General features: G+C 37.3%; 1 protein-coding gene across 2 annotated transcripts in view; it reads left to right on the forward strand.

Moving 5' to 3' along the window:
* Window positions 1-24,362, forward strand: part of aplp1 (amyloid beta (A4) precursor-like protein 1) — a 60,909-nt gene that overhangs the window by 32,471 nt on the left and 4,076 nt on the right. For both annotated transcript variants that reach the window (XM_082179128.1, XM_082179129.1), the window contains exons 2-16: window positions 5,812-5,997; window positions 9,662-9,791; window positions 12,353-12,465; window positions 12,790-12,986; window positions 17,132-17,457; window positions 17,744-17,871; window positions 17,951-18,025; window positions 19,368-19,526; window positions 20,067-20,195; window positions 21,073-21,172; window positions 21,254-21,421; window positions 21,554-21,577; window positions 21,707-21,774; window positions 22,409-22,474; window positions 23,905-24,048. In XM_082179128.1, coding sequence (XP_082035254.1) covers window positions 5,812-5,997; window positions 9,662-9,791; window positions 12,353-12,465; window positions 12,790-12,986; window positions 17,132-17,457; window positions 17,744-17,871; window positions 17,951-18,025; window positions 19,368-19,526; window positions 20,067-20,195; window positions 21,073-21,172; window positions 21,254-21,421; window positions 21,554-21,577; window positions 21,707-21,774; window positions 22,409-22,474; window positions 23,905-24,048 — 2,013 coding nt within the window. The remainder of the gene's footprint in view (window positions 1-5,811; window positions 5,998-9,661; window positions 9,792-12,352; window positions 12,466-12,789; window positions 12,987-17,131; window positions 17,458-17,743; window positions 17,872-17,950; window positions 18,026-19,367; window positions 19,527-20,066; window positions 20,196-21,072; window positions 21,173-21,253; window positions 21,422-21,553; window positions 21,578-21,706; window positions 21,775-22,408; window positions 22,475-23,904; window positions 24,049-24,362) is intronic.

Raw genomic sequence — 24,362 nt, forward strand, 5'->3', positions numbered from 1 at the left:
TCTGTCATCAACAAGCAAGATAAAAGACTGTGTCTTCAATATCTTGCAGTGAATAAGAGCATGCGTTCATTTGTCATCCCCAAAACACTAACACTATCGGACGGTTCTTTTATTGGAGAGAAAGAGTTGCTGCATAGTGCTTATTCTGCTTTGGATGAAGAACCATTGTGTAACTCGGCTCAGGCTTTAGCAGACTGCAAGAATTAATAACATGATGCACATCATGGAGTCATGCGTATTTGCTATTCTCAGAATGCAATCTGGCCAAAGCCAAAAGACTTGGTATAACAAACCTTCTGTTTGTGCGTGTGTGTGTGTGTGTGTGTGTGTGTGTGTGTGTGTGTGTGTGTGTGTGTGTGTGTGTGTGTGTGTGTGTGTGTGTGTGTGTGTGTGTGTGTGTGTGTGTGTGTGTGTGTGTGTGTGTGTGTGTGTGTGTGTGTGTGTGTGTGTGTGCGCATGTTTTGGATCAGACCTCGGGGCTCCTGATGCACTGATATCGATTGAAGGAGCAGGATTGTACAGCATCTCTGGATATTGATCTGGGCAGTGTGTGTTTCTGAATGTGTGTTTGTGTCATGTGTGCATATGGAACTAAGAGCTCGAGAGCATGCAGGCAGGTTATCTTCTCAAATGTCCGGAAGTCTCCCATGTGGCTTTGACCTTCCTCCAGTTAAAAAAAATAATCTCATCCCATTATCTGAGCAGCGTTTCAGTAGATAGAGGTGCAGGTCCCGTATCATGTCATGGTTTATCCGGTTTTAAACCACATCAAAGGTCTTAAAAAAGCTTCTCTTTCATGGTATGGAAAAATTGTGTATGTTTCGGTTCAGTGTAATGTAATCAAATAGGCCTGCACATAATCTACACAGATTTTGAAGTTCTACACATCACTTGCTCATTTTGTTTTATTTGTATTTTAGTACTCTCAGCTTAGTTGAACCCATATTAGAGATGCATTATTGTTAAATGATAATTAGTTTTATGTTTTGCTCAAAAACCAATGTTGTTTTTACTGCTGTAACTGACATTTTGTAGATTTGCTGATCTAATAAGGCATTAGAAATATGAATATCATAAATACAATGCATATTATATTATATTGCATATATATATATATATATATATATATATATATATATATATATATATATATATATATATATATATATATTATTTATTAGAGGTGTAACAATATATTGTGTCACAATATATCACAATACAAAAATGCAACAATATGTATTGTGCATAGTGACAATATGCAGCCTATTGTATCGTTCAACCCAAAAAATTACTTTGCCTGAAAAAATTCAAGTTCATAGAGTTTTCGTGTCACTACTACATTAAACTACTTTATATAATGTTGAATATAATGCATAATAATGCAATGGGGGAATATTTGTGGATCCTGATAATGCCATATGTCTTATGTTATCAGTAAAAAGTTTATTTTAAATATATCTAGTTAGTGAAAGAGTGCAAGCATATTCATCTAAAATAATTATTTTTTCAGCTTCAGAATCATGATTTTTTTAAATGTATAATATATATACACACACACACACACGCACACACACACACACACACACACACACACACACACACACACACACACACACACACACACACACACACACACACACACACACACACAACATAATCTTTGCTTTAAATGTGGTAAAACTTAAATTATACTGTACATATTCAGTTGAGTTCAACTGGAAATCTGTCTTACTTAAAAAGAGTGACACGAGCAGATGTTGTCTTCAGAACAGTTTTGTGAGTAATCGACAGCTGAAATTCAGCGATGACTAAGCGCAAGGTCATGACACCTGGTTCTCTCTGAGCCTTTGACACACATGTCTGTTCACTGCAAACACTGCAGCGGCGGTACGAACCCATTCGTCAAGCCTTTTTTCCCCCAGCATTTTTAATCCAACAGTCTCCTAATGGCATTTGCCTCTTATTCTCAGCTCTGCACTAATGCTGCTCTCTCTCCCTCTCTCTCTCTCTCTCTCTCTCTCTCTCTCTCTATCTATCTCCTGCGGGCTCTGTATATTTATTGTATATTTACAGCTCCAATTTATATATTTATTTCCTCATAAATTTTAATTAGGACTTCAAACGTTTTTACATTGGCCAGCAGAGGCAGGGTTTTCCTTTGATCAGTTTCACATTTTGCCTTTCTCTCTCTCTTTTTTTCCTTCCCTGTGGGCATCTCCAGTCTTATTGGTTGCCTGAGTGCTGTGTGTCTGTCATTCACTCTGTCATTGAAGATTAAAGTACGCCGGGTTTCCAGTCTTTGCCAGGGTTGCTACTAGACTGGTGCTCTCGCTGGGGATGCCATTGAAATGCAGCGAGCTTTGGAGTGTTAGAAAAAAAAAAACTGTGACAAGCTTCTAAAAGCTGTTTTTTTGCTTTGATTGCGTCTTTCCACCTACAAGCAAGTCGTGCAACCTCGCAACAGCACTCCCCCTCAGAATTCAGGCGTGGTAGAATCATATTCAGAACTGACGCACACCCGGTCTGGTGTTATAATCACATGTTGCAATGTGTTGTTTGTCATAAGTCATTACAGTTCTCTTGAAATCACTCTTGGCCACTGATCAAAATGAGTAGTTGTGTGAAGAAAAGGACATTCTCCTACTGTAGCTTGTATTAGCCTGACATAGACCATGGAACACTTTAATTTAGAATTGATTTATCAAATTGGTTTAGAATTATATGCTATTAAATTTGAATTAATTTCAACAAATTATATGTATTTAAATATGTACATCCAGCCGGTTGTTATCTCAATAAACCCTGATAGGGTGATCAGGGTTTTGCATCACTCTGAAGGGGTTTATTCTGCGATAACAACCGGCTGGATGTACATTATCCCGCTTATTACACGGCTACTATGTCATCCAGTATGTCATACGTATATAATTATACATGAAATATTGATCTGAGTTGAAATATTTTATTAGCTCTTTGAATGCAAAGCTTCTGCAGAGAGATAATTTGCTAGTAAGGGATACAGTACAGTCATACTACTTATTACACAGCATTTCGCCACATAAATAATTATGTGGATAAGAGATATTGATTTGAGATCAAAATTGAGATTGAGATTTTAAATCATACCTGTTTGTTATCTTCTAATCCATTACGGTGTACAAAACAATTGTTGAAAAATGGCAGCAGCTGCGTTTAAACGAGAGAGCGAGTCCACGATACCAGATGACATAATTAAATAACTGTACACAAAATATTGATTTGACTGATTTGTGTTTTAATATTTTATTAGCTCACCAAACGCAACATTTCCACAAAGAAAAACGTTCCTATAGCAAGCGTATAGCGCTGCCGACTTCAGTGTTATCTGTTTTCAGCGGTTGTTATCGGGGAATAACATACCGCTATATAAAAATACTGTTGAATTTTTCTTCAGATGATTTTGATATCCAATTCTGGTTGTGTGTCAGGAAAAGTGAAGCTAGTGCTCTGTCTGACACTTTTAAACAATCTGTCTCTCTTCAATTCAGTGTCTGTACCCTGATATAAATTTGACTCTAATTTATAGACTTAATCCAGGATAAATCACTCCAGCGCAGACAAACCCCAGATTAACGATGCTTTTGAAAGGCGCAGTAATTCTCTCTTCTTCAATGTCAGCCGGTCGTCAGGAACGATTCTTGCGCATGTTGATCTTATTTTGTTGCCTCAAAATCTTTGTTATTTTAATATTTTATAATATTTTCTATAAATTATGAAGGATTTAAAAGCATTATTATTTTTATTTTGTTCTTTTCCCATGCCATTTGTTTTAAGTAACATTTATATGGTCAACATACATTTCTTCACTTTCTAAATTAAATATGACCTCAGCTATATATCTGATTTGATTTGATTTGATTTGCTTTGGGATTATTAAAGTGAGTTAAGTAATAACATTTTTGTCATTTTTACATTTTCTAAGAGGCTGTGGATTACATTGTCTGCTACATCTAATATACTGTATGTATATATATATATATATATATATATATATATATATATATATATATATATATATATATATATATATATATAAATATATATATACACATATATATATACGGATATATATATATATATATATATATATATAGTATATGTGTGGCTTGTCCCTACAGAAGACAAATGGCATGCATATAATATACACAAACAACAGAAACAAACACTCGTTTGTTCCTCGTTGCAGAGAAGCGATTAGTCTGTACCGCTACTAAGCCTTAAACAGTGAAATGGGTAGATAGATACCGAGATGAAATGAAGCCTCTCCCCTGATTAGACTTTCTCTTCTCGCCTGATCCCTTGTTTCCTGCTCTGTGTTGCTGTACTCAAATGACCTAGTGGTCAATGAGCTTGTATTAACATCTGACTCCAGCACGGGGTTACTGTTTGCTCTGCATGCGTGACTGTCCCCGGGGCCCTTCCTCCAGGAGTGCTGAACAGATTTCAGATCAATACCTACATCCTTTGCCAAAGAGAAAGGGAGGATGTGAATGAACTAGAAACTGAGCGATGTGAGAGAGAAGGGCGAGAACCGAACCGAACGGATCAGGAACTGAGGGTGTGTTCTCAATGGCGTACTCTTACTATGTTTTTACACACCTGAATACTATATTTGCCTATAGTAGGCTTACTGTATCCCATAATGCAATGCACTTTCAATTTTCAATAAGATGAATGATGCAGAATTTGTTTTTATGTAACTTTATTTTCCATGTGTAATCCAATTTTATTTGTTTATGTATTGATAATTCATATTTTATTTAATATAGTGTTTATTTTATTATTTTATTTATTAATGCTATTTATTTATAATATTTTATTTATTTATTAATATGTATTATTTATAGAATGTATTTATTTATTTTCTATTTATTTATTTATTTATTTATTTAAATGCTGTTTACATATACAGTGCAGTATACACAGTTTTCCATTCCCAACTCAGCCGGAGATAATCAAGTAGGGAATGCGGGAAGTGCACTATGTAGACAGAATAAACACCTTAGAAACATATTCACAGAGAAGATGGCAGTTTGTTTTGATGACTTATAATGTTCCTCTTCTACCTTTTTAAAGATAATCGTTCCCCCTTTGAGCAGACATATTTGCAACTATGCATTGATAAAAGCTGTTGCTGTGCACATCTGTAGCTCAGTGTCCTGTCATTGACTGTCCTACACGCACAGGTTTGATGGAAGATGGATAAGCTGCATTTAGGGTTATCAGCAGGTCTGGCTTGCTGGCTCAATTTGAAATTCAATAATGAGGCTCCATGTTATATTTCCTCCTCGCTGTCAGGGCAGTGATAACAACTGTACTCACTCTTCTTCCCTGTCTCCGTGTCTCTCCTCGTCCTGTCCTTTCCACTTTCCTATCGCTCAGAATTTTTGCTGGCCTCAAATATTTCTTATCGCTCTGTGGTACAACAGGCAGCCAGGCTTAACTTGTTTTTATCAGGAATGTAGGCCACCCCGAACAATTTGAGTTCTCTCACTTTCTCAATACTATACAATATATAAAGTTTGCATATCTTCTCTAGAAGATAAATGTGTTGTATACACGTTTCCTCTTGTGTTTGTCTACTATATTGTAATGTATTTTAATAGGTTGGCACTTGACTTCTTGCTTTAGTTACAAGTCTGTTTGTGCAAGAAAGCCCCTGCGAGGACATAATAATATATGTGTACAGCAAATGCAATGTTTTAATGTAGAATTCAGAGTCACTTTGACTTTGAATCAGCATAAAATTCAAAATCTCTCTCTCTTTCTCAGGCTCTGGCCATGACGGAGGTGAATGGACCGGTTAGCGGTCCTCGTGTGGCAGAACCTCAGATTGCCATGTTTTGTGGTCGTCAGCTTCTACACATGAACACTGAGAGCGGACAGTGGGAACCAGATCCTCAGGGGCGACAGGGATGCTTCACCCAGCCCAGCAAGATCCTGTCATACTGCCAAGAGGTGCGATTCTATTCTGGTTTTGTTTTGTTTTGTTTTGTTTTGTTTTGTTTTGTTTTGTTTTGTTTTGTTTTGTTTTGTTTTGTTTTGTTTTGTTTTGTTTTGTTTTGCTTTGCTTTGCTTTGCTTTGCTTAGTTTTTTGTTTTGTTTTGTTTTGTTTGTGTTCTGTTCTCTCCTGTTTATTTAGTTTTGAGCTTTGTTTGCAGTATTTTTGTGCTCTTTTCTATTTTAGTCTAGTCTTTTCTTCTTCATTGTTGCATTCTGTTCCATTTGTTTTTAGTTTGTGCTTTATTCTCTTTTATTTATTTTATTTTGTTTTGATATTGATTTACTACATTTTGTTTTGTGCTCTATTCTTTTCCATTTTAGTCTAGTCTTTTCTATATTTTTATTTTCAATTTTGTTTTGTTTGTGCTCTTCTATTCGTTTTGAGCTTTGTTTACAGTATTTGGTTATGTGCTCTATTCTATTCACTTTTAGTATAGACTTTTCTATTTCATTGTTACATTCTGTTACATTTGTTTTTGTTTTGTTTGTGCTCTATTATCAATTTTTTTTAGCTTTATTAATAGTATTTTGCTTTGTGCTCTATTCTATTTTAATCTAGGCTTTTTTTATATTTGTATAGTCACATTTTTTTGTACTCTATTCTCTCCTATTTATTTTGTTTTGTGCTCTATTCTATTTTAATTTATTCCTTTTTTATATTTGTAAAGTCTAAAACACACACAAAAATATGTGCTCTATTCCCTCCTATTTATTTTGTTTTAAGGTTTATTGTTTATTTTCAGTTTTCTGATCTGTTCTATTCTATTTTAGTGAAGTCTTTTCTATTCCATCGTTACATTCTGTTTCACTTGTTTTTGTTTTGTTTATCAAATTGATTTAGTTTGATTTAATTTGATCCCATTCTATTTTTGTTTTGTTTGGATTGCATTTTGTTTTACTTTGTCTTTGTTTTGAGCTCCTGTTCTGTTCTATTCCATTGCTGTTTTTTATCCAGTGGATCACTGTTATATGACGTATTATATTACGTCCTCTTCTACTTTTATTCTGTTCTTTTGAACTCATGTTAATTTCAGTCAAGCAAAGCACACCAAACTCAGCTGCACCAACATTAGCATGCACTGTGATTGGTTTAATTACTATGTGGACAAGCATCCTCAGACAAATCTCCACTCAAGCATATTCTCAAGGTGAACGCTGAGGGCAGCCTGCTCTAATATTAGCATTGTAAAACAAGACTAAAATGTGCAACGGCGTTTATGTGCATACACAGGGAACTCGATGCAAATCTCTCTCTAACTCTTCCTGTATTAAGTGTGCAGGATAATGGCCATATTTTTCACTATCAATCAGCAGTGGAGATTTATGATCTCCGTACGCCTCGGGCTCAAACATATTGTGCGGCTAATGTGACTGTATTCTCTGACTCCTAAGAGGATTGCAAGTTTTCGTTCCCTGTTGTCTCATCTAGAGGAATTAGGGATGAACAATGATGACTGGTTGTTTTCCTCGATTTTTCAACACACTTCCGTGTCCCTTAAGGATATCAACATTGCGAAATAGCATTCCCCTGCATCCCTGTAGATTTACAATGTTGTACAATGCCAACTTCCATTGCATTCTTGACGCATAACGAGATTGAAAAATTCCACGCTTTCCTGCATTCTTCTGGTCATTCGATATATCTCGATTGCCAAATACAGCAGTGCTTCTCGCCGAATAAGATTTGGCGTATGTCATGGCTGAAATCAGCACACAATACTCTAAGCCTGTATTATTGCGTGACAGCAATTCTGAAAATTGAGATGTCAGCCTGAAAAAAAAGCTGTTTTGTCTCTCTGTGCGCTTAAAGTGCCAGCAATGTCTGTCCAACCTTGTCTGAATCAACACACTGTCCCTATAGCTCCACAGTGTAAAATCACCTCGTTGTGCTCTAATCTGGGCTGAACCAGTCATTCTGACTAATGGCTTTTAAAAGCATTATTGTGCCTGCATTCTAGCCTGGCACGAAGTGGCATATACATAAGCTAGCTGGCACGAGTGACATCAAAATGGAATGAAGAGGCCAAACAATATGTCATTCTCCTGGCTGGATGAGGTTTAGACTAGCAGTCTGCCAGTGGACTGCGGCCTCATTGCCAGAGTGTGTTTAGAACATAATAATCCCTTCCCATATGTCTGTAAGATTACACTCTCACTTGTTTTAGCCCAGTGCCAATGGATTCGATGCATGCATATACCCTGGACAATACTCTATTTTCAAAGAATATTTGCAAATACTACACTACATTAATTCGAACAGTATGCCATAATTAAGCAGTAATGGACTCAAGGTTATCCTGTGACTATATTTACAGCTAAAGGACGTTGAAATGCAGCACATTGTGTGCCCAAACCCTTTAGCCTATACCTTAGGTACAAAATATTTAAGAAGACACATTTTCATTGTTTAAGCAAATTCATCCTTTCACTAGAATATATAATCCTTGGTAAACAAATAAAACAGGTAACTCAATGGATTTTCACATCCATTTTAATATATATTGTGTGTGATTTTTCTCTCTCTCTCTCTCTCTCTCTCTCTCTCTCTCTCTCTCTCTCTCTCTCTCTCTCTCTCTCTCCTATATATATATATATATATATAGGCAAGAGAGAGAGAGAGAGAGATAGAACAGAATACAGAATACGTATGAAACATGTTGAATATTTACACACAACTTGCAAGTAAAAGGCCTTTTTTTATCTGTGTAACTGACCTTGTCTTGTCAAATCTGATCTATATATAAAAATATATAGTGAAACAAACCTAATGTGACACTTTACACAAGTATATTCCTGAATATACGTACATATCTATCCATTTTCCCCTCTTTTCCTATACTCCCTCCTATTTGATTCAGTTTATGATTTTAGTTTGAATCATAAATAAATCCTAATAATATACAGATGATTCAGTATGACTCAGTGCCCCTGCAAACATGTTTTGAAGGTGAGGCGTAATTGCTTTGGAAATTCGTGAATAATACGCAGTGAGTTTTCTGACGCCTCTTGCTGGACAAACACAGAAATGTTTCTCTTCTTCCTTTATTAACTGTAAAATGCTGCAGTCCTGACTCAGCGACTCCCTCTTGTGGTAAAATGAGAGGTTTCACATTAAACAGTAACCTTCAGCTAAAAAAAAACATCCATTATTTATTTATCTGGCTCGCTATTAATTGCATGTGTGGTTTAGCTATATGGTCATATAAAAAGACTCCCATGTGCAACTGCGCTGAAAAAAGATTGTTGTAGATAAAATTTTCACAATAAATACAAAGAAATGGCAGGAAATTTTAAAGCAGATTGAAATAGGGTTTTTTTTCTTTTAAAACATACAACTTCGAAAAATCATCTTTTATAGTGTACATTTTCAGAAACAAGATCAGACATAATTGAATATTTCACTGTACAGTGATGAACTGTGGCCAAATGGCTTCCATGGATCCTTATCCGGAGTGGTTTTATTTATTTTTGTCCCGTTCCTTCTCATCCCCTTGTTCTTTTTATTTTCTGCATGCTAAATGTATTATTCCTGTGTCCTTCTTCCAACTGTTGTGATCCTGACTCCTGTCCCCTGCTCTTCCCTCACGTTTGTTTGTGTCTGTCGTTCGCCGTATGTCAGATGTATCCAGGACTGCAGATCTCCCATGTGGAAGAGGCCTCATCTCCAGCCACCATCCAGGGCTGGTGTAAGAAGGGCTTGGGTAAATGTCAGACCCGCCCCTTCATCGTCGTGCCCTACCGTTGTCTGGGTGAGTCACAAACACATCCTGAACAGTTTATAATCCCAGACATCCCATCAAGAACGCTGAAAAGACTAGATTTACACAGCTTTGATGTAAACCTCAATCAATAATGTGTTCATACACCTGTTTATGCGGTTACATTCTTTGATGGAAATTAATTAAAGGAACAGTTCACCCAAAATAAAAATTCTACTATCATTTACTCAGTTTATTTGGTGAACAATTAGTTCAATTAGTTCAAAAGTGCTCCTATTATCTTTTTCAGATATTACCTTTCATGCCATGTGTATTATGGCTGTTTGTGAATGTAAAAAGTCTGAAAAGTTGTAAAGATCAAAGTCAGCGCTAAATGTTATTGTCGACCTAAATAAAAGAACCGATTCTAAACTGCCTGAAGCGAGTCATCAGTAATTCAAATCTTTTCTGCACGAGCCTACGTAGGTTTGTAACACATTTGCACAATGCCAGCTTATGGTCTTCATTGGCTGCCCGTGAACAACATCTACTTTGACCCGCCCTCAAACACTGTAATTGTAGCTGAGGCCTGGAAGAGTTTATTTCGTGTTGTCGGCATATTACGAAGATGCTATTTTCTGCTCTCTGAAAGCAAATTAACTTTGCACGCACTTCCAAAGGACGAAGACTTGTGCTTGAATTGATATGGGAACTGTAGGTATCACTGTGTATCAAGCGCCGAGGAAGCTTCCGGAGCTGAAATTCAGATATGGTAATGGGATTTTCGTTTCCGTCACGCACTGTAAGCAGTAGACAGACAACAAACTGGGCCATCTGACCAATCAGAGCAGAATAGACCAATCACAACAAACTGGGCCATCTGACCAATCAGAGCAGAATAGACCAATCACAACAAACTGGGCCATCTGACCAATCAGAGAAGAATAGACCAATCACTACAGACTGGGACATCTGACCAATCAGAGCAGAGTAGACCAATCACAACAAACTGGGCCATCTGACCAATCAGAGCAGAATAGACCAATCACAACAGACTTGGCCGTCTGACCAATCATAGCAGAGTAGACCAATCACAACAGACTGGGACATCTGGCCAATCAGAGCAGAGTAGACTCTTGGAAAGGAGAGGTTTAGAGAGACCGAATCCTTTATTAAACAATTTAAGACACTTTTAGAAAAGAGGTGATGCTGCAGTGTATTTTATGTGAAAATGTAAGTGTGTTTTGACCTTGGATGCATATAAAACTATTGTAGGAAACCGTCAAAACAAAATTAGGAGCCTTTAAAATAGCATAATAGGGCACTTTAACAATGAATTGTGAGAACGAACATGATGTTTCTGAGATTTCTTAACTACAATATTACAGCATCATTTTGTAGTACACTGTACTCTGCAATGCCGTACAAATATGTTATATCACAACCAAAAATAAATAAATAAGTTATAAATCTGTTGGCTCAGGACTAATGTTGATGAATAAGTAATGCTTATGCAGCTGTTTGCCTCTGAGGAGCTTTTGTCCTTGGTTTCTGCTCACATACTGCACATATTTTAAGTTCCTACCTCTTATATTTGCCTTATCAGCTCACGGTGGGCACAGGGTTTTTTTTTTGTTTAGTTTTTTTTTTTTTTTTTGTCTCCAGTATTATCTAGCTATTTTCTCATTCTTTTGTCTTGGAATTTATTTATATATTCCAGTCATTATCATAAAAGGGGGGTGTTTTGAAAGATGCATTTATTTAATTAAAAACACAGTAAAAACAGTCACAATTTAAAATATTTTCTATTTTAAAATAAATATATTATTTGCTATTTATCAATGTTAAAAACTGCTTACAAGTGTAAACTATTCATCACTTGTAAATGTGTTACACATCATTCGTAGATAACATTCGTTGATCTTATGCCTTCTTGATTCTTGAAGTGGTAATCTACGAATGATGTGTAACACATTTACAAATGATGAATAGTTTACACTTTAGATTAGGGGATGCAGAAAGTGTTGTAAATGATTTATTCATGCGTTTACACATCATTGTGTTGAACACTGTTACTTACCTGTTACAAATGATCTGTACGTATATACAAGGCATTTACAACACTTTCTGCACCCTCTAATGGCTACATACATACATACAAAAAACAACAACATAATTTGTTAAACATTTATGAAATGCATATTCATGTTTTGTTAATGATTAGTTAATCATTAACTAATCAATTGTAAATGACTTATAACTGAATCTACAAAAGGTACACACAATAATTAACATATCACTTATTAATCATTTTTGAACGCATAGTCATGTTTCGTTAATAATTTGTTAATTTACTAATCACTTGTAACAGAATTTACAAAACATACATAAAATGTTAGTATATCACTTGCTAATCATTTATGAATGTTCTGTAAGTGATTAGTTCATCATTAACTAACCACTTATAAATGACTTACAACTGAACGTTATTGTAAAGTGTTACAGAATAAGGGTCTCACTGAGCTGAAATTCTTGAACACATGTTTTATTAATAATCCTAATTTTTTTTTAATGACTGTGATTTTATGTTTCTCTCTTTTTCTGTCTCTCAGTGGGTGAGTATGTCAGCGATTCACTCTTGGTCCCGGATCGCTGCCGTTTCTTACACCAGGAGCAGATGGATTCTTGCGAGAGCTACGTGTACTGGCACAACATCGCCAAAGAGGTAAATAATAAAAGCTCACAAAATTACAACCTGAAAAAGTATTGGAAGAACTGGAATTCAACTCTAATAGCTTCACATCTTTAATGGTTAGTGTGATGCCTGTGAAATTGCAGTCGCCCGCTGTGATCTATGATCTTCTTTTTCTCATTTCCTCTCTGCATTATTACCAGTATCTCCTGGTGCTCCAGGTTTTTCCATTTGAGTTTTATAGGTCATTTCACCCTGACATGTACAAGCAATTACAAAAAGATAAAAAAAGAAGAAATAATGCACTTTTTTTTTAAAGCACTGCTGCAGTCATTCATCTTTTGCCCTGATCATTAGGCCTGCACAGCTGACAGTCTGGAGCTGCATAGCTATGGGATGTTGTTGCCGTGCGGTGACCGTTTCCGTGGGGTGGAGTACGTCTGTTGCCCCGGCAGGGCAGGATCGAGTGGACGGGGCGAGACGGAGACTGCAGATACTGTACAAGGAGAAACAACACCCCTCGTCTCCATGGCTGGAGAAAAGGTTGTCACCAGGTAAAGAAGTTTTGTGGTCCGTTAATATCAACACATTCTTTTTGGGTCTTCACTCTTGGTGTCAAAACGCTTTATATAAGAGCCGTCCTGATTTTCACCACAACTGACTGTTAATCCGTTATTTAAATAATTAGCATCATATAAGACAATGTTTTGGGAGTGACAACAGCATTTACAGTTTTTTGCCAAGCGTTTGCCAATTCTTAAAATACTTTTTCTAAACTCTTAACACAGCAACACAGCTACATCACACAATTAGCCAAATAGCCAAATGAAGGAGTCATCAATACTTTATAGAATGTACAACTGAAGAAAAAAACTTGCTGTCAGTGATCAACAAAATGAAACAAAAAAGACAAACATACATGGCCTTTGGTTTAAAGTGTGCAAAAATAAAACAAAATCAGTCCTGTTCTAATCTATATGATCTTCAGCATTTGGCCACATGTTCTCATCTGCATCACATCACATGTTGTCTCTTGCTATACACTTTGGATAGAAATGCTTGGCATCCCTTATCCACCCCTGACAGCAGGGCCGGCCCTGACCAATTTGCTGCCCTAGGCAAGATTTTACCTGGTGCCCCATGCAGCCTATTTTACCCCGTCATTGTGTTCATGATTATTTAGCCTATATATATATATATACACACACACACATTACAGCCTAAACACAAATAGCAAGAGCATTACATCTAGCATTCAAGTCAAGTCCCCTTTATTTGTATAGCACTTTTTACAATACAGATTTAATGTGAATTTTACATAAATACATTGGATGCGGCGAGAGGCGACGCTACACAACAAATTACCAACAACTGATCGTGTGCACTCTGTTTCTGACGCACTTCAGCACTCGCTGGGCGGGGGAAGATATGTGCCGGACCAGAGTCGGGGGACTTATTTAAGTTTTTGTGGAGTTTTTTTGTGTGTTTAATTTGGTAGTATTTCGAATTAATGGTTTTAAAATAGTATTATAAAAAAAAAACGCCCCTAGCATTTGCCTATTCCGCCTATGCTGCGGACCGGCCCTGCCTGACAGTCTTCAACTGAGATGTCTCTGCATTCAGCATCCATGGCATCCAGGAGGGACAGTTGGTCATGTGGCCGATGATCATATACTTTCCACCTTCAAGCAGAAAAAAAATCCTCAATGGGGTTGAAGAAAGGAGAGTATGGAGGAAGAAAAAGGGAAATCATTCTTGGATGTGCTGCAAACCAGTTTGTGATTGCATGTGAATGGTGGAATGCTACATTGTCCCATGTAATCACAAATGTCCTCATGTTTCCTCCCACCTGTTCTGCTTCTGGCACCAGTTGTTGGTGGAGGTCATCTAAAAACAAAAGAAGGCACTCTGTGTTGTAGGGACCAATCTGGCTTTTCTGCAGGACCAAACCAGCACTTGAGATTGCAGCACACATTGTGATATTTGCTCCTCTCTGACCTGGCACATCAACGGTGGCCCTTTTCCCAATTATATTTCTTCCTCGTCTACGGGTTTTTGCCAGGTTAAACCCTGCCTGGTCTACATAAATGAATTCATGTGGTGTTTCTGATTAGCCTCCAACTCCATTATTCTCTGAAAGAAAAATCAAACACAATTTTTACATAAATGCTTTTTACTATGTGGGTATTGTAGAGTAGCAATAGAGAATAGTGAAAAAAAAGAAGTGTGGAATAGTCACGGTAGAATCAGACATGGTGTATAGACACCGTATACCTGGACGTATTGGTGCCGGAGTTCCTTGACCCCATCACTGTTTCTCTCAAAGGGAACCGTGAACAACTGTTTCATTCGAATTCTGTGTTTGGTCAGAGTCCGAGCAATGGTAGCCAGGCTGATGCTTTCCACGTTCTGGAATACCAGGTTGTCCTCTACAATTCTGGTCTGAATTTCTCTCAGTTGTATTGCATTGTCAGCAATGACCCATCCTACAATGGCATGTTCTTGATCTTCACTGAGAAGTTTTCTTCTTCCCCCAGAGTGAGGACGTCGTTGTGTCCTTTAGAGGAACAAAAATACAACATGTTTGTATTTGTAACTGCTGGTAGCCAGCAGTTACTGTAATACAGTAAATAGCAACTGCATTGATAGCCCTCATGAAATGCATGACTTACCTGTTGGTTTATTGAAAAATCCGGATAATGGAAGCAACGGTTGACCGTCTGAGATTAGGCTGGACTCTTTCACCAGCCTCTCTCAATGATAGACCATGGTTTATCACATGGTCTATGATGGTGGCTCTAATTTCATCCGTGACAACAGCTCTTACTCTCCTTTGAATAGCAGCACACATTCCTACTCCTCTCCCCTACCTCTCCTTCTCCCTTGTCCTGGTCCAACTAGTCCTCTCCCTGGTCCAGCTAGTCCTCTCCCTCGACCATCTAGTCCTCTCCCTCGTCCAGAGATTTTCTTTCTTTTTCTGCTCCTCTGTGTTGTTTGTGTTGCTTTGAACAAAACTATCCAAAGAGTGCCTTTTTTATTGTGTATGTCCATGTAATGGAAGGTCTTCGACACCTGGCTATGTCTCTGATTGAGATTGGAATCAGCTATTTCTTACTGTAATGATCAGTCATTAAAAATGCTTATCAGCTGTTTTAATTTTTTTAATTTAATTTTTTATTTGTTTCAATATGTTTGAGCTGATATTGTTGCAGAAGTTGAGACTTTATACTGTATCTGGTGTGGAACATTATGTCTTCATTTCTGGCATGCTGCGTTAAAGCATTTGTTATAAAGATCCATGATTTTGGTATTGGGTATGCTTACATGTAAAAAAGATGTAGGCATTCTAGAAATAGAATGTTAATTGACTGCATTTTGTGTGAAAACAACATGAATAGTGTTAATGGTATGGTCACGAGACAGATGTTGTGCTAATTGTGTTTAGAGTTTTGAAAATGTGACTACAGATTGGACAGAAGGATGTTAGCAATAAAACAATAAAATAAACTATAAATGCACGTTTGGATCTTCTAAATCATCAGTTATGATTGACACTGATAACTTGAAGAATTTAACGATTCTGATTTCAATTCCTCTTCATGATTCTGGTTCATTTTATGATTCTTTTAGGAATAAATATTAAGAAAATATAAATCCAATTCCATTAACAAATTATGAGATTGAGATTAATAACAATTCGTTAATTTAATTAATTGTTAATTTAAAACAATTCTTGCAAAACTTATCTTAACTCAACTAGACTCAATAGAGTCATTGGTTCAGAAATCAGACAACTGGTTGCAGTGAATTTTGATAAAAAAAACTAAAAAAAAAACTAATAAGAGTCATCCATTCAGGAATCGGACTATGCTGGATGGGCTGAATGTTTTTGATCATTAAAAAGAACAGACTTGTATAAATCTTTCATCTGGGAAACAGACTGGTTGTGCTGTATGTTTTATTCACTAAAAACAGTCAGCTCATAAGAATCATTAATTCGGGAATCAGACTAGACTAATTATGCTGTTTGTTTGATCCAGTAAAAAGAATAGACTCGTATGATGCTTTCCTTCAGAAATCAGACTACACTGTTTAAGCTGTATGTTTTTGATTCACTAAAAATAACCAACTCTTGTTCGGCAGTCAAACTTCACTGGTTGCACTGTATGTTTTTGATTAACTAAAATAATTGACTAAAGAATCAGACTACACTGGTTGAACTGTATATGTTTGATTCACTAAAAGGAATCGCCTCATAAGAGTCAATTGCTTTTTAGGAATCAGACTACACTAGTTGCAGTGTATGTTTTTGAGTCATTAAAAAGAACAGACTAATATGAGTAATTCGTTTAAGAATCGGATTACACTGGGTTCCGTTTCCCAAAAGCATTGTAAGCCTAAATTGATCGTAGAACCAATTGCCACCAATGGTCTCTATGATGAACTCAGGCTAACAATGCTTTTGGGAAACACAGCCCTGGTTGTGCTGTATGTTGGATTCACTAAAAAGAATCAGCTCAGAAGAGTCGTTTGGGAAATAGACTACACTGACTGAATTGTATGTTTGATTCACTAAAAAGAATCATCTCATAAGAGTCATTCCTTTGAGAATTTAGACTACACCGATTGCACCCTGACCTACAACTGACCAAATGTGTTAAAAAACCAACTAACTTTAAAATCCTTTCCGCTCGATCAGTGTGAAAACGACGCCACCCACTCCCAGTCCCTCCCCTGAGACGGACATCGAGGAAGATGACATGGAGGAAGAAGAGGAAGAGGTAGTGGAGGAAGAAGCTGAGGAGGAAGAGGATGAGGAGGAGGAGGAAGGGAATGAAGAAGAGGCAGCTGAGGTAGAGGAAGTTGAGGAGGAGGAAGCCGCCGCAACAGTAAAGGACCAAGAAGAGTATGAGTATCCCATCGACTCTCATTTCCAGGGCCAAGACTACATGGACAACTTCTACTACGACAAGAACCTCCAGACTGCCAAAGCCTCCACCCAACCTCAAACGCGGATGGACAACCGTGAGTCTTACAACTGACATTTCATGTGTCAGGAGTCATAAATTGTCTCGTTCACACACACAGACATTCAGCAGAGGTTAAACAGAATTCATAAGGTTAAATGACGTTGCATTTTTAATGCTTCCTCTTTAATCCCTCTCATATACAGCGATGCTGAAGATTTAAAGTGAACACACTGCTCGTACTGACTGAGCTGTAGTGATGCTTCTTTCCCTCTTTAATAGATTAATTGATTGAATAATCCCTGATTAGTACTTAATTAAGTCTCTTTCTCTCCTGTCCGTAGTGCCCACTCCTCGTCCTACAGATGGCGTGGATGTTTACTTCGAGATGCCGGGAGACGACAGTGAACATGCCAACTTCCTGCGAGCCAAGATGGACCTGGAGGAACGGCGAATGAAACGCATCAATGAGGTATGAGTATAAGTCCTTATGTGACCCAGAAGAGTGTGTAAGAAGGAATGGAATCATGTGACTTTATTTGTGTATCCAGATCATGAAGGAGTGGGCAGAGGCAGATAACCAGTCAAAGGACCTGCCTAAGTCAGACCGCCAGGCACTGAATGAGGTAAAATAAACACAATAATTACTGTTTCAGTCATGCTTTTACACTACCGTTCAAAAGTTTGGGGTCAGTAAGATGTTTCTGTTTGAAAGAAATTAATACTTGAATTGATGAAAATGACAGTAAAGACATTTAGAATGTTACTAAAGATTTATATTGCAAATAAAGACTATTCTTTTGAACTTTCTGTTTATCAAAGAATCATGAACAAAACTGTATCACGGTTTCCACAAAAATATTAAGCAGCACAACTGTTTTCAACATTGATAATAATGAGAAATGTTTCTTGTGCAACAAATGATATTAGAATGATTTCTGAAGGAACATGTGACACTGAAGACTGGAGTAATGATGCTGAAAATTCAGCTTTGACATCATAGGAATAAATGACATTTTTCAAAATATATTAAAATAGAAAACAGTTCTTTAAAATTATAATAATATCTCATAACATTACCGTTGTAACTGTATTTTGATCAAATAATGCTTGGTGAGCATAAGAGACTTTTACCGACCCAAAACTTACATTTACATTTTCTACACTTTTGAGATTTGTTTTTATTATTATTATTATTGAAACAAAAACACTCATAATTTAGTTTCTCCTGACTATTTAATGACTGACTTTTGACTGTCCTACTGTTCCAATGACCTTTGCTATGACTGTATGACCTCACTACATTGGCATAGTTCACGGAGCCCTGCACATGACATGCGGACAAAATATATATATATATTCATCGGGTTAGTAAGTCGTGGCCAAGTTTGATTTGACTAAAACAAAGGAACAAATTATTACAACGTGACCACGATTTAGTAAAATGAGGAAACTAATTTAAATTGTGCGCATGATTTACTTAAAACGAGGGAACAAATTAGTAAAACATGCTGACGTGTAATTAAGTCATCGGAATTAATTTTTTATTTGTGGCCACAATATACATAATTTTTTCCCGCATGTCATATTCAGGGCTTTGTAGGGTCACAATCCAATCAGTTCTGAAGGATAAAATCAAGTCCCAACCTACACTTTTTTCTCTGAATTTCTAGATTTATGAAGTAAAATGGGTTGCAAATGATATTTCACGAGTACTCTTCTTTCAAAAGTGGGTGCTGTTTTTCAGAAGTGAGATTACATTCAGATCTTGCACCATTTTCAAGTAAACACTCCAATCAAGTCATGTTGGATAAAAATCCTGTCCTGCCCTAAGTTTTTTCCCTGTTCTCTCACAATACAAAAGTAAAATGTTTTGGGAATGCTGCCTCATGTGTTTACAGTCATTACTGTGACACTTCTCAAATCGTTCTCCATCTCTTTCCCTTTCTCTCTCTCTCTCTTTCCCAGCATTTCCAGTCTGTGTTACAGACCCTTGAGGAGCAGGTAGCCGGCGAGAGGCAGAGGCTGGTGGAGACACACCTGGCCCGTGTGGTTGCCACCCTGAATAACAACCGTAGACTGGCTCTAGAGAGCTACCTGAGCGCTGTGCAGAGCGACCCTCCACAGGTACGACACTCTAACTGAGAACTGCTAACAGAATATTAGCACAATACAATATTTGCTAAAAAAAGTAATACAAAAAAATATTGTTTCAGAAATAGTAAGAACAAGAAAAGATCCGTATATTTCATAGGTATGTTTGTACAGGAAGACTCCATCAGAATCAGTAATAATACATCCAGGGTAAAGCAAGACATATGTGTGATTATATTTCTTTCTTATGTTAGAGAAATTGAGGGCCTGATTCCCTCAGCCATCACATACCTTAACAACAGGGTTTTTTCTCTGTATAATGTATTTTTGTATTATATTGGCTATGTTGTGTGTGTTAAACAAGTGCAGTGCTGTGGAAAAGAATTTCCCCCTGGGGACAATAAAGTTAAAAGTTAAAGATCAAATCACCTTTTTTTTTTATTGTCAATCTATTGCTTATCCTCTCATAGTTGATATCATGTGGATGTATTAAATATTGCGTTTCTAACTGTCCCCCACTCTCTTTTTGACATTATTTCTCTTTGTTTTTCTCCCTCACACTCAAACACACAGCCAGACCGTGTGCTTCAGGCTCTGAAGCGTTATATGGCCGCAGAGCAGAAGGACCGACGACACACTCTTCGTCATTACCAGCACATCGAGTCTGCCGACCCCCAAAAGGCTGAGCAGATGAAATTCCAGGTTTGAGACACTATCTCTATCTGTTCTTCCAATGAGACCAATAAGATTTCAGTGTGGGCGGAGCTACCTAGCACAGAATGACAGGAACAAACCATTTTGGTGTTTGTAAACAGTGATGACATGTTTTGTGGGCGGAGCCTACCTAATGGCAGAATGTGACAGTTCTGCAGTAATAGTCTTAGCAAGCTTGTTTCCGCCACGGAATAAAGTATAGAATATAGTTTGTATATCACAATTCAGATTTTTTCTCAGAATTGTGAGATATACTGTAGTCACAATTATGAGAAAAGTTATTTTTCTTCCGATTTTTCTTCTTTCTCAGAATTGTGAGAGAAACATGTTATAGGTTTAAAAGTTATCTATGTAAAATGTTTTAGGTTTAAATATTTCATGCTGTAACTGTAGGGCTAATACACATATGCAGCCCTCTATGAACTGCATATGTGAATATTATGATAGATATATTGCTTACATCAAATTCATGCTTTAATAATAGTCTAATCCTCACAGGTTTGCTCAGTCCAGTCTGTCCGTTTAATGGCTTGCAAACATAAAAGTCTGCGTTTAGCTTCAAAGGGCATCTTAGATGACGGTGTTCTATAAAAATAAAGACCATCATTTTTTGTCGTCCGATTCTGACATCCAATGGCACAACAATATATTTTTTTCCTTATTTCGAGGATCTCGCCCATTTTCCTCCACTTGCTACCACTGTTTTTCTGCCACCATAGTTGCGCACCCAACTGCATTGACGTCTGCTCCCAAATGATCTACTTATATGTCTTGTCGCTCATTGTAGACGTGTCAGATTTATTGCTTGATCTTGTCAGATGACGCAAAAATGAATAAAAAAGCAATGTAATTTCTGTGTTTGAAGGTGTACACACACCTGCATGTGATCGAAGAGAGGATGAACCAAAGCCTGGCTCTGCTCTATAAAGTCCCCGGCCTGGCTGAGAAACTTCACGACGAAATCCGTAAGTGTTTTCGTGAATCCTTTGTTGCCTCAAAGTCCAATAATTCTCAAAATCATTCACTCAATCTGTCCGTCTCTTCAGAGGAGTTAGTGAGAACGGAGAGAGGGGACATCAGCGAACTCATGACCACTTCCTTTTCTGAGACGCGCACCACAGAAGAGCTGCTTCCTGCTGAGAGCGAGGAAGAGCGAGATGATGAGGAGGAAGAGGACAGAGCTTTCCAGAACCGCCCCTACCCACCACGCATCGGTACAACATGCACACATACACAAAACATGCATTATGAAGACAGAAGTGGAGCTTAACACAGAAATAAGCATGTTAACAGTCTGAAAATACTAACTCTCCTTTATCCTTTCTCTTTATTTTTGGGCAATGTAGACCCCCAGCCTAGTGATAAGAAAGGTAAATACTAAAGCTCCGATGACACTTCCTGTGATATAATATAATCATTTTATAGTTTGTTTTTAGTTATATATTTATAGTGTATATGAAGTTGAATAACTGTAAGGTCACTCCTCTGTCTGTCCACAGTTTCATCAGTAGATGAGTATGACTACACCACCTCTGAGAGAGGACCGACTTATGAATACGAGGAGAAGGTTAGGACAAAATCTGCTCTAAGAGACACAGAATAACATTTACATGTATAATGTGTACAGAATTGCTCAGCAAGTGCTTTTATTACAGAAGTGCTATACCTATGGATTGAAATACTAGCTGCATTGATGTCAGTTAGGGCTGCATGATTTGGGGGAAAAATCTATTCTATTTTATTTTGGATTAATCAAGAGCACTCAGTTAAAAAAAAAACGTCTTCACTTCTGGTGGTCTCATCAAATCACATTGGAAATAGAAGTATAGTCAAGAACATTGCTTTTTGGGATACAGTATCTCATGCAGAATGCACTGTTGTATAAAGTACATTTTGGCAAATGTAGGTATTTTATTGAAGCAGAAAGTGTGCACACTATGCACAGTATACTGTATGTACTATGTACTGAAGTAATAGAGTAGTATGTCAGTATGTTATTCTGAACGAGACCGTATGGGATTTCTGCAGTTTTGCAACTTGACCACTGGATGTCACCATTTGGAGTTTTAATAAGTTTGAATGAACAAAAACTTCACAGATGATATTTCTTTACATATATTTTTAAATTCCTTTTTAATACCAAGCTTAAGTTGATTTGAAAATGTTTTTCTCTCCCACACCATCAACTCTGTGTTCCTCAGATCAACACCTCTGTCGAGCTGAAGCAGGTGGTCTACAAGTCTCCAGGAATCCAGAGAGATGAGCTGGTGAGCGTTTAAAGGCTTTCATTTGTGAATTCATTTGTTTTGTGAAGTCTAATGTTAAGTTTTCTTCTTTTAGCTCTTGGAAAATTACTGTATCAAACTTTTCTCATTCTACTTTTATGTTCAGCGTAAATGCAAAGCCATTTACTTATACACTTAAAGGTACGGTAGGCAAGGTTTTTCATAACACTTTTTGTTATACTGGTTAAAACTCTCTTTGCATCCTGATAGCAATCAATAAAAGAAGTGTTATAAATTCCTGCTCATTCTGAAGGATGCATCAAGTTTTCAGGGCGGGAACATGCGTGACTTAGCCATGCGTACTTTCTAGACCATCGGTTCCCAACAGGGGGGGTCGCGGCCCACAAGGGGGCCTCAGCGAGCTCTGTGGGGTGTCGTGTCATATTTTGAAAAGTTTTGAGCAATGCATTAAATAAAAGTCCTTAACTTTTTTCTGTTCAAAATGTATTTAATGAGCGAGTTCATCATGAATCCATTTTCCAAACCGTGTTTTTGTCTTATCCTGAATCACTATGGTACACCTATAATAAGTGATTACATTGGGACTATTTTACACTGGTTCGGATCGCTGCCGCTGCAGAGTAGCCCAGTACCTGCGTGACTCGTCATAGACGCACACAGAGAGAGAAGTAGTTCCGGCTACAATGTTCTTCCGAAAGACGCATTATTCTGTTAATAAACACAAGTTTATTATCGCTCGCTATAGCACCAAAAGCCTCAAAAATAAAGCCTCACATTGATAAAGCCTCACAAATAACATGCAAGTATTGATGCCCCAGACAGAAGTCATTTAGTAATAGCCTATATTCATTATTTTTTTACCTACACACAAGTGTGAATACTGATATTTTTGTTATTGCATTTAAATAGGGCAAATTTATAGGCTACTCAAGGCTTACGTTTATAAATTACAAAGGGCCTACTAATGTTTTTGTTATTGTATTTTCAATATTATAGGCTATTATTTGTGCATAAACATATCTATTTATAGTAAACATACCGTTTACAGATTTTGTCATCCTTGCTGCAAGCTTACAAGAGAGATAATATCAATAAATGTGAAGGGGGGCCCTAAAATATTTTCTTGGGAAAAAGGGGGTGTCAGACAAAAAAAGGTTGGGAACCACTGTTCTAGACCGTCTCATTCTAGCATTCTAGGGTGGAATCTTGTGCTTTCAAAACTAGCTTGCTATTGCTAGCCTCTCCAAAATTGCCTACTTTTAACTAAATGTTACCATAGGCTTAGTTGAGTTGCACCAGTTCTGACAGGTATAAAAGAACAATAGAGCAGTCAGTAGGATGGATTTCCATTTTATACAAATAAGTAATGCTCCCTCAGGTACTAATATCTTCCCTGGATACAGTACTACTGAATGTGAAACTCATTTCCACTTTTTTTTTTTCTATCACAGCAGCCGGACGTTTTGGAGACGTTTAACCGCGGGGCAATGGTGGGACTGCTGGTGGTTGCCGTGGCCATCGCTATGGTGATGGTCATCAGCTTGTTGCTAGTCCGCCGTAAGCCATATGGAACCATCAGCCACGGCATAGTAGAGGTGAGAGTTCAGCTGACAGGATGTCGAAATGGCTTGTTTTTGAAGCAGTACGTTCAAGAATTGGGGTCAAACACTGACGTTACTACGGCTTCTGGGTTCTGGCTGTGTTCATGCTTTTTAATGTGACAGCCTCATGTAAATATATCTTGACCCATTCAAGTAATATAATTAGATTTGGCCATCAATTTCAAAGGAACATGAGGAAGTAACAACCAAACCCCTGAAGCAGCTTCCTTCTGCTATCTGTTTTGATATCGTCATTTTTGCATTCTGATATTTTGATTTGATAGGGGAAAAGTATAACCGTAAAAGTT

The sequence above is a fragment of the Leuciscus leuciscus genome (genome assembly GCF_965113295.1).
Source record: "Leuciscus leuciscus genome assembly, chromosome: 9".
In the NCBI taxonomy this organism is placed as follows: domain Eukaryota; kingdom Metazoa; phylum Chordata; class Actinopteri; order Cypriniformes; family Leuciscidae; genus Leuciscus; species Leuciscus leuciscus.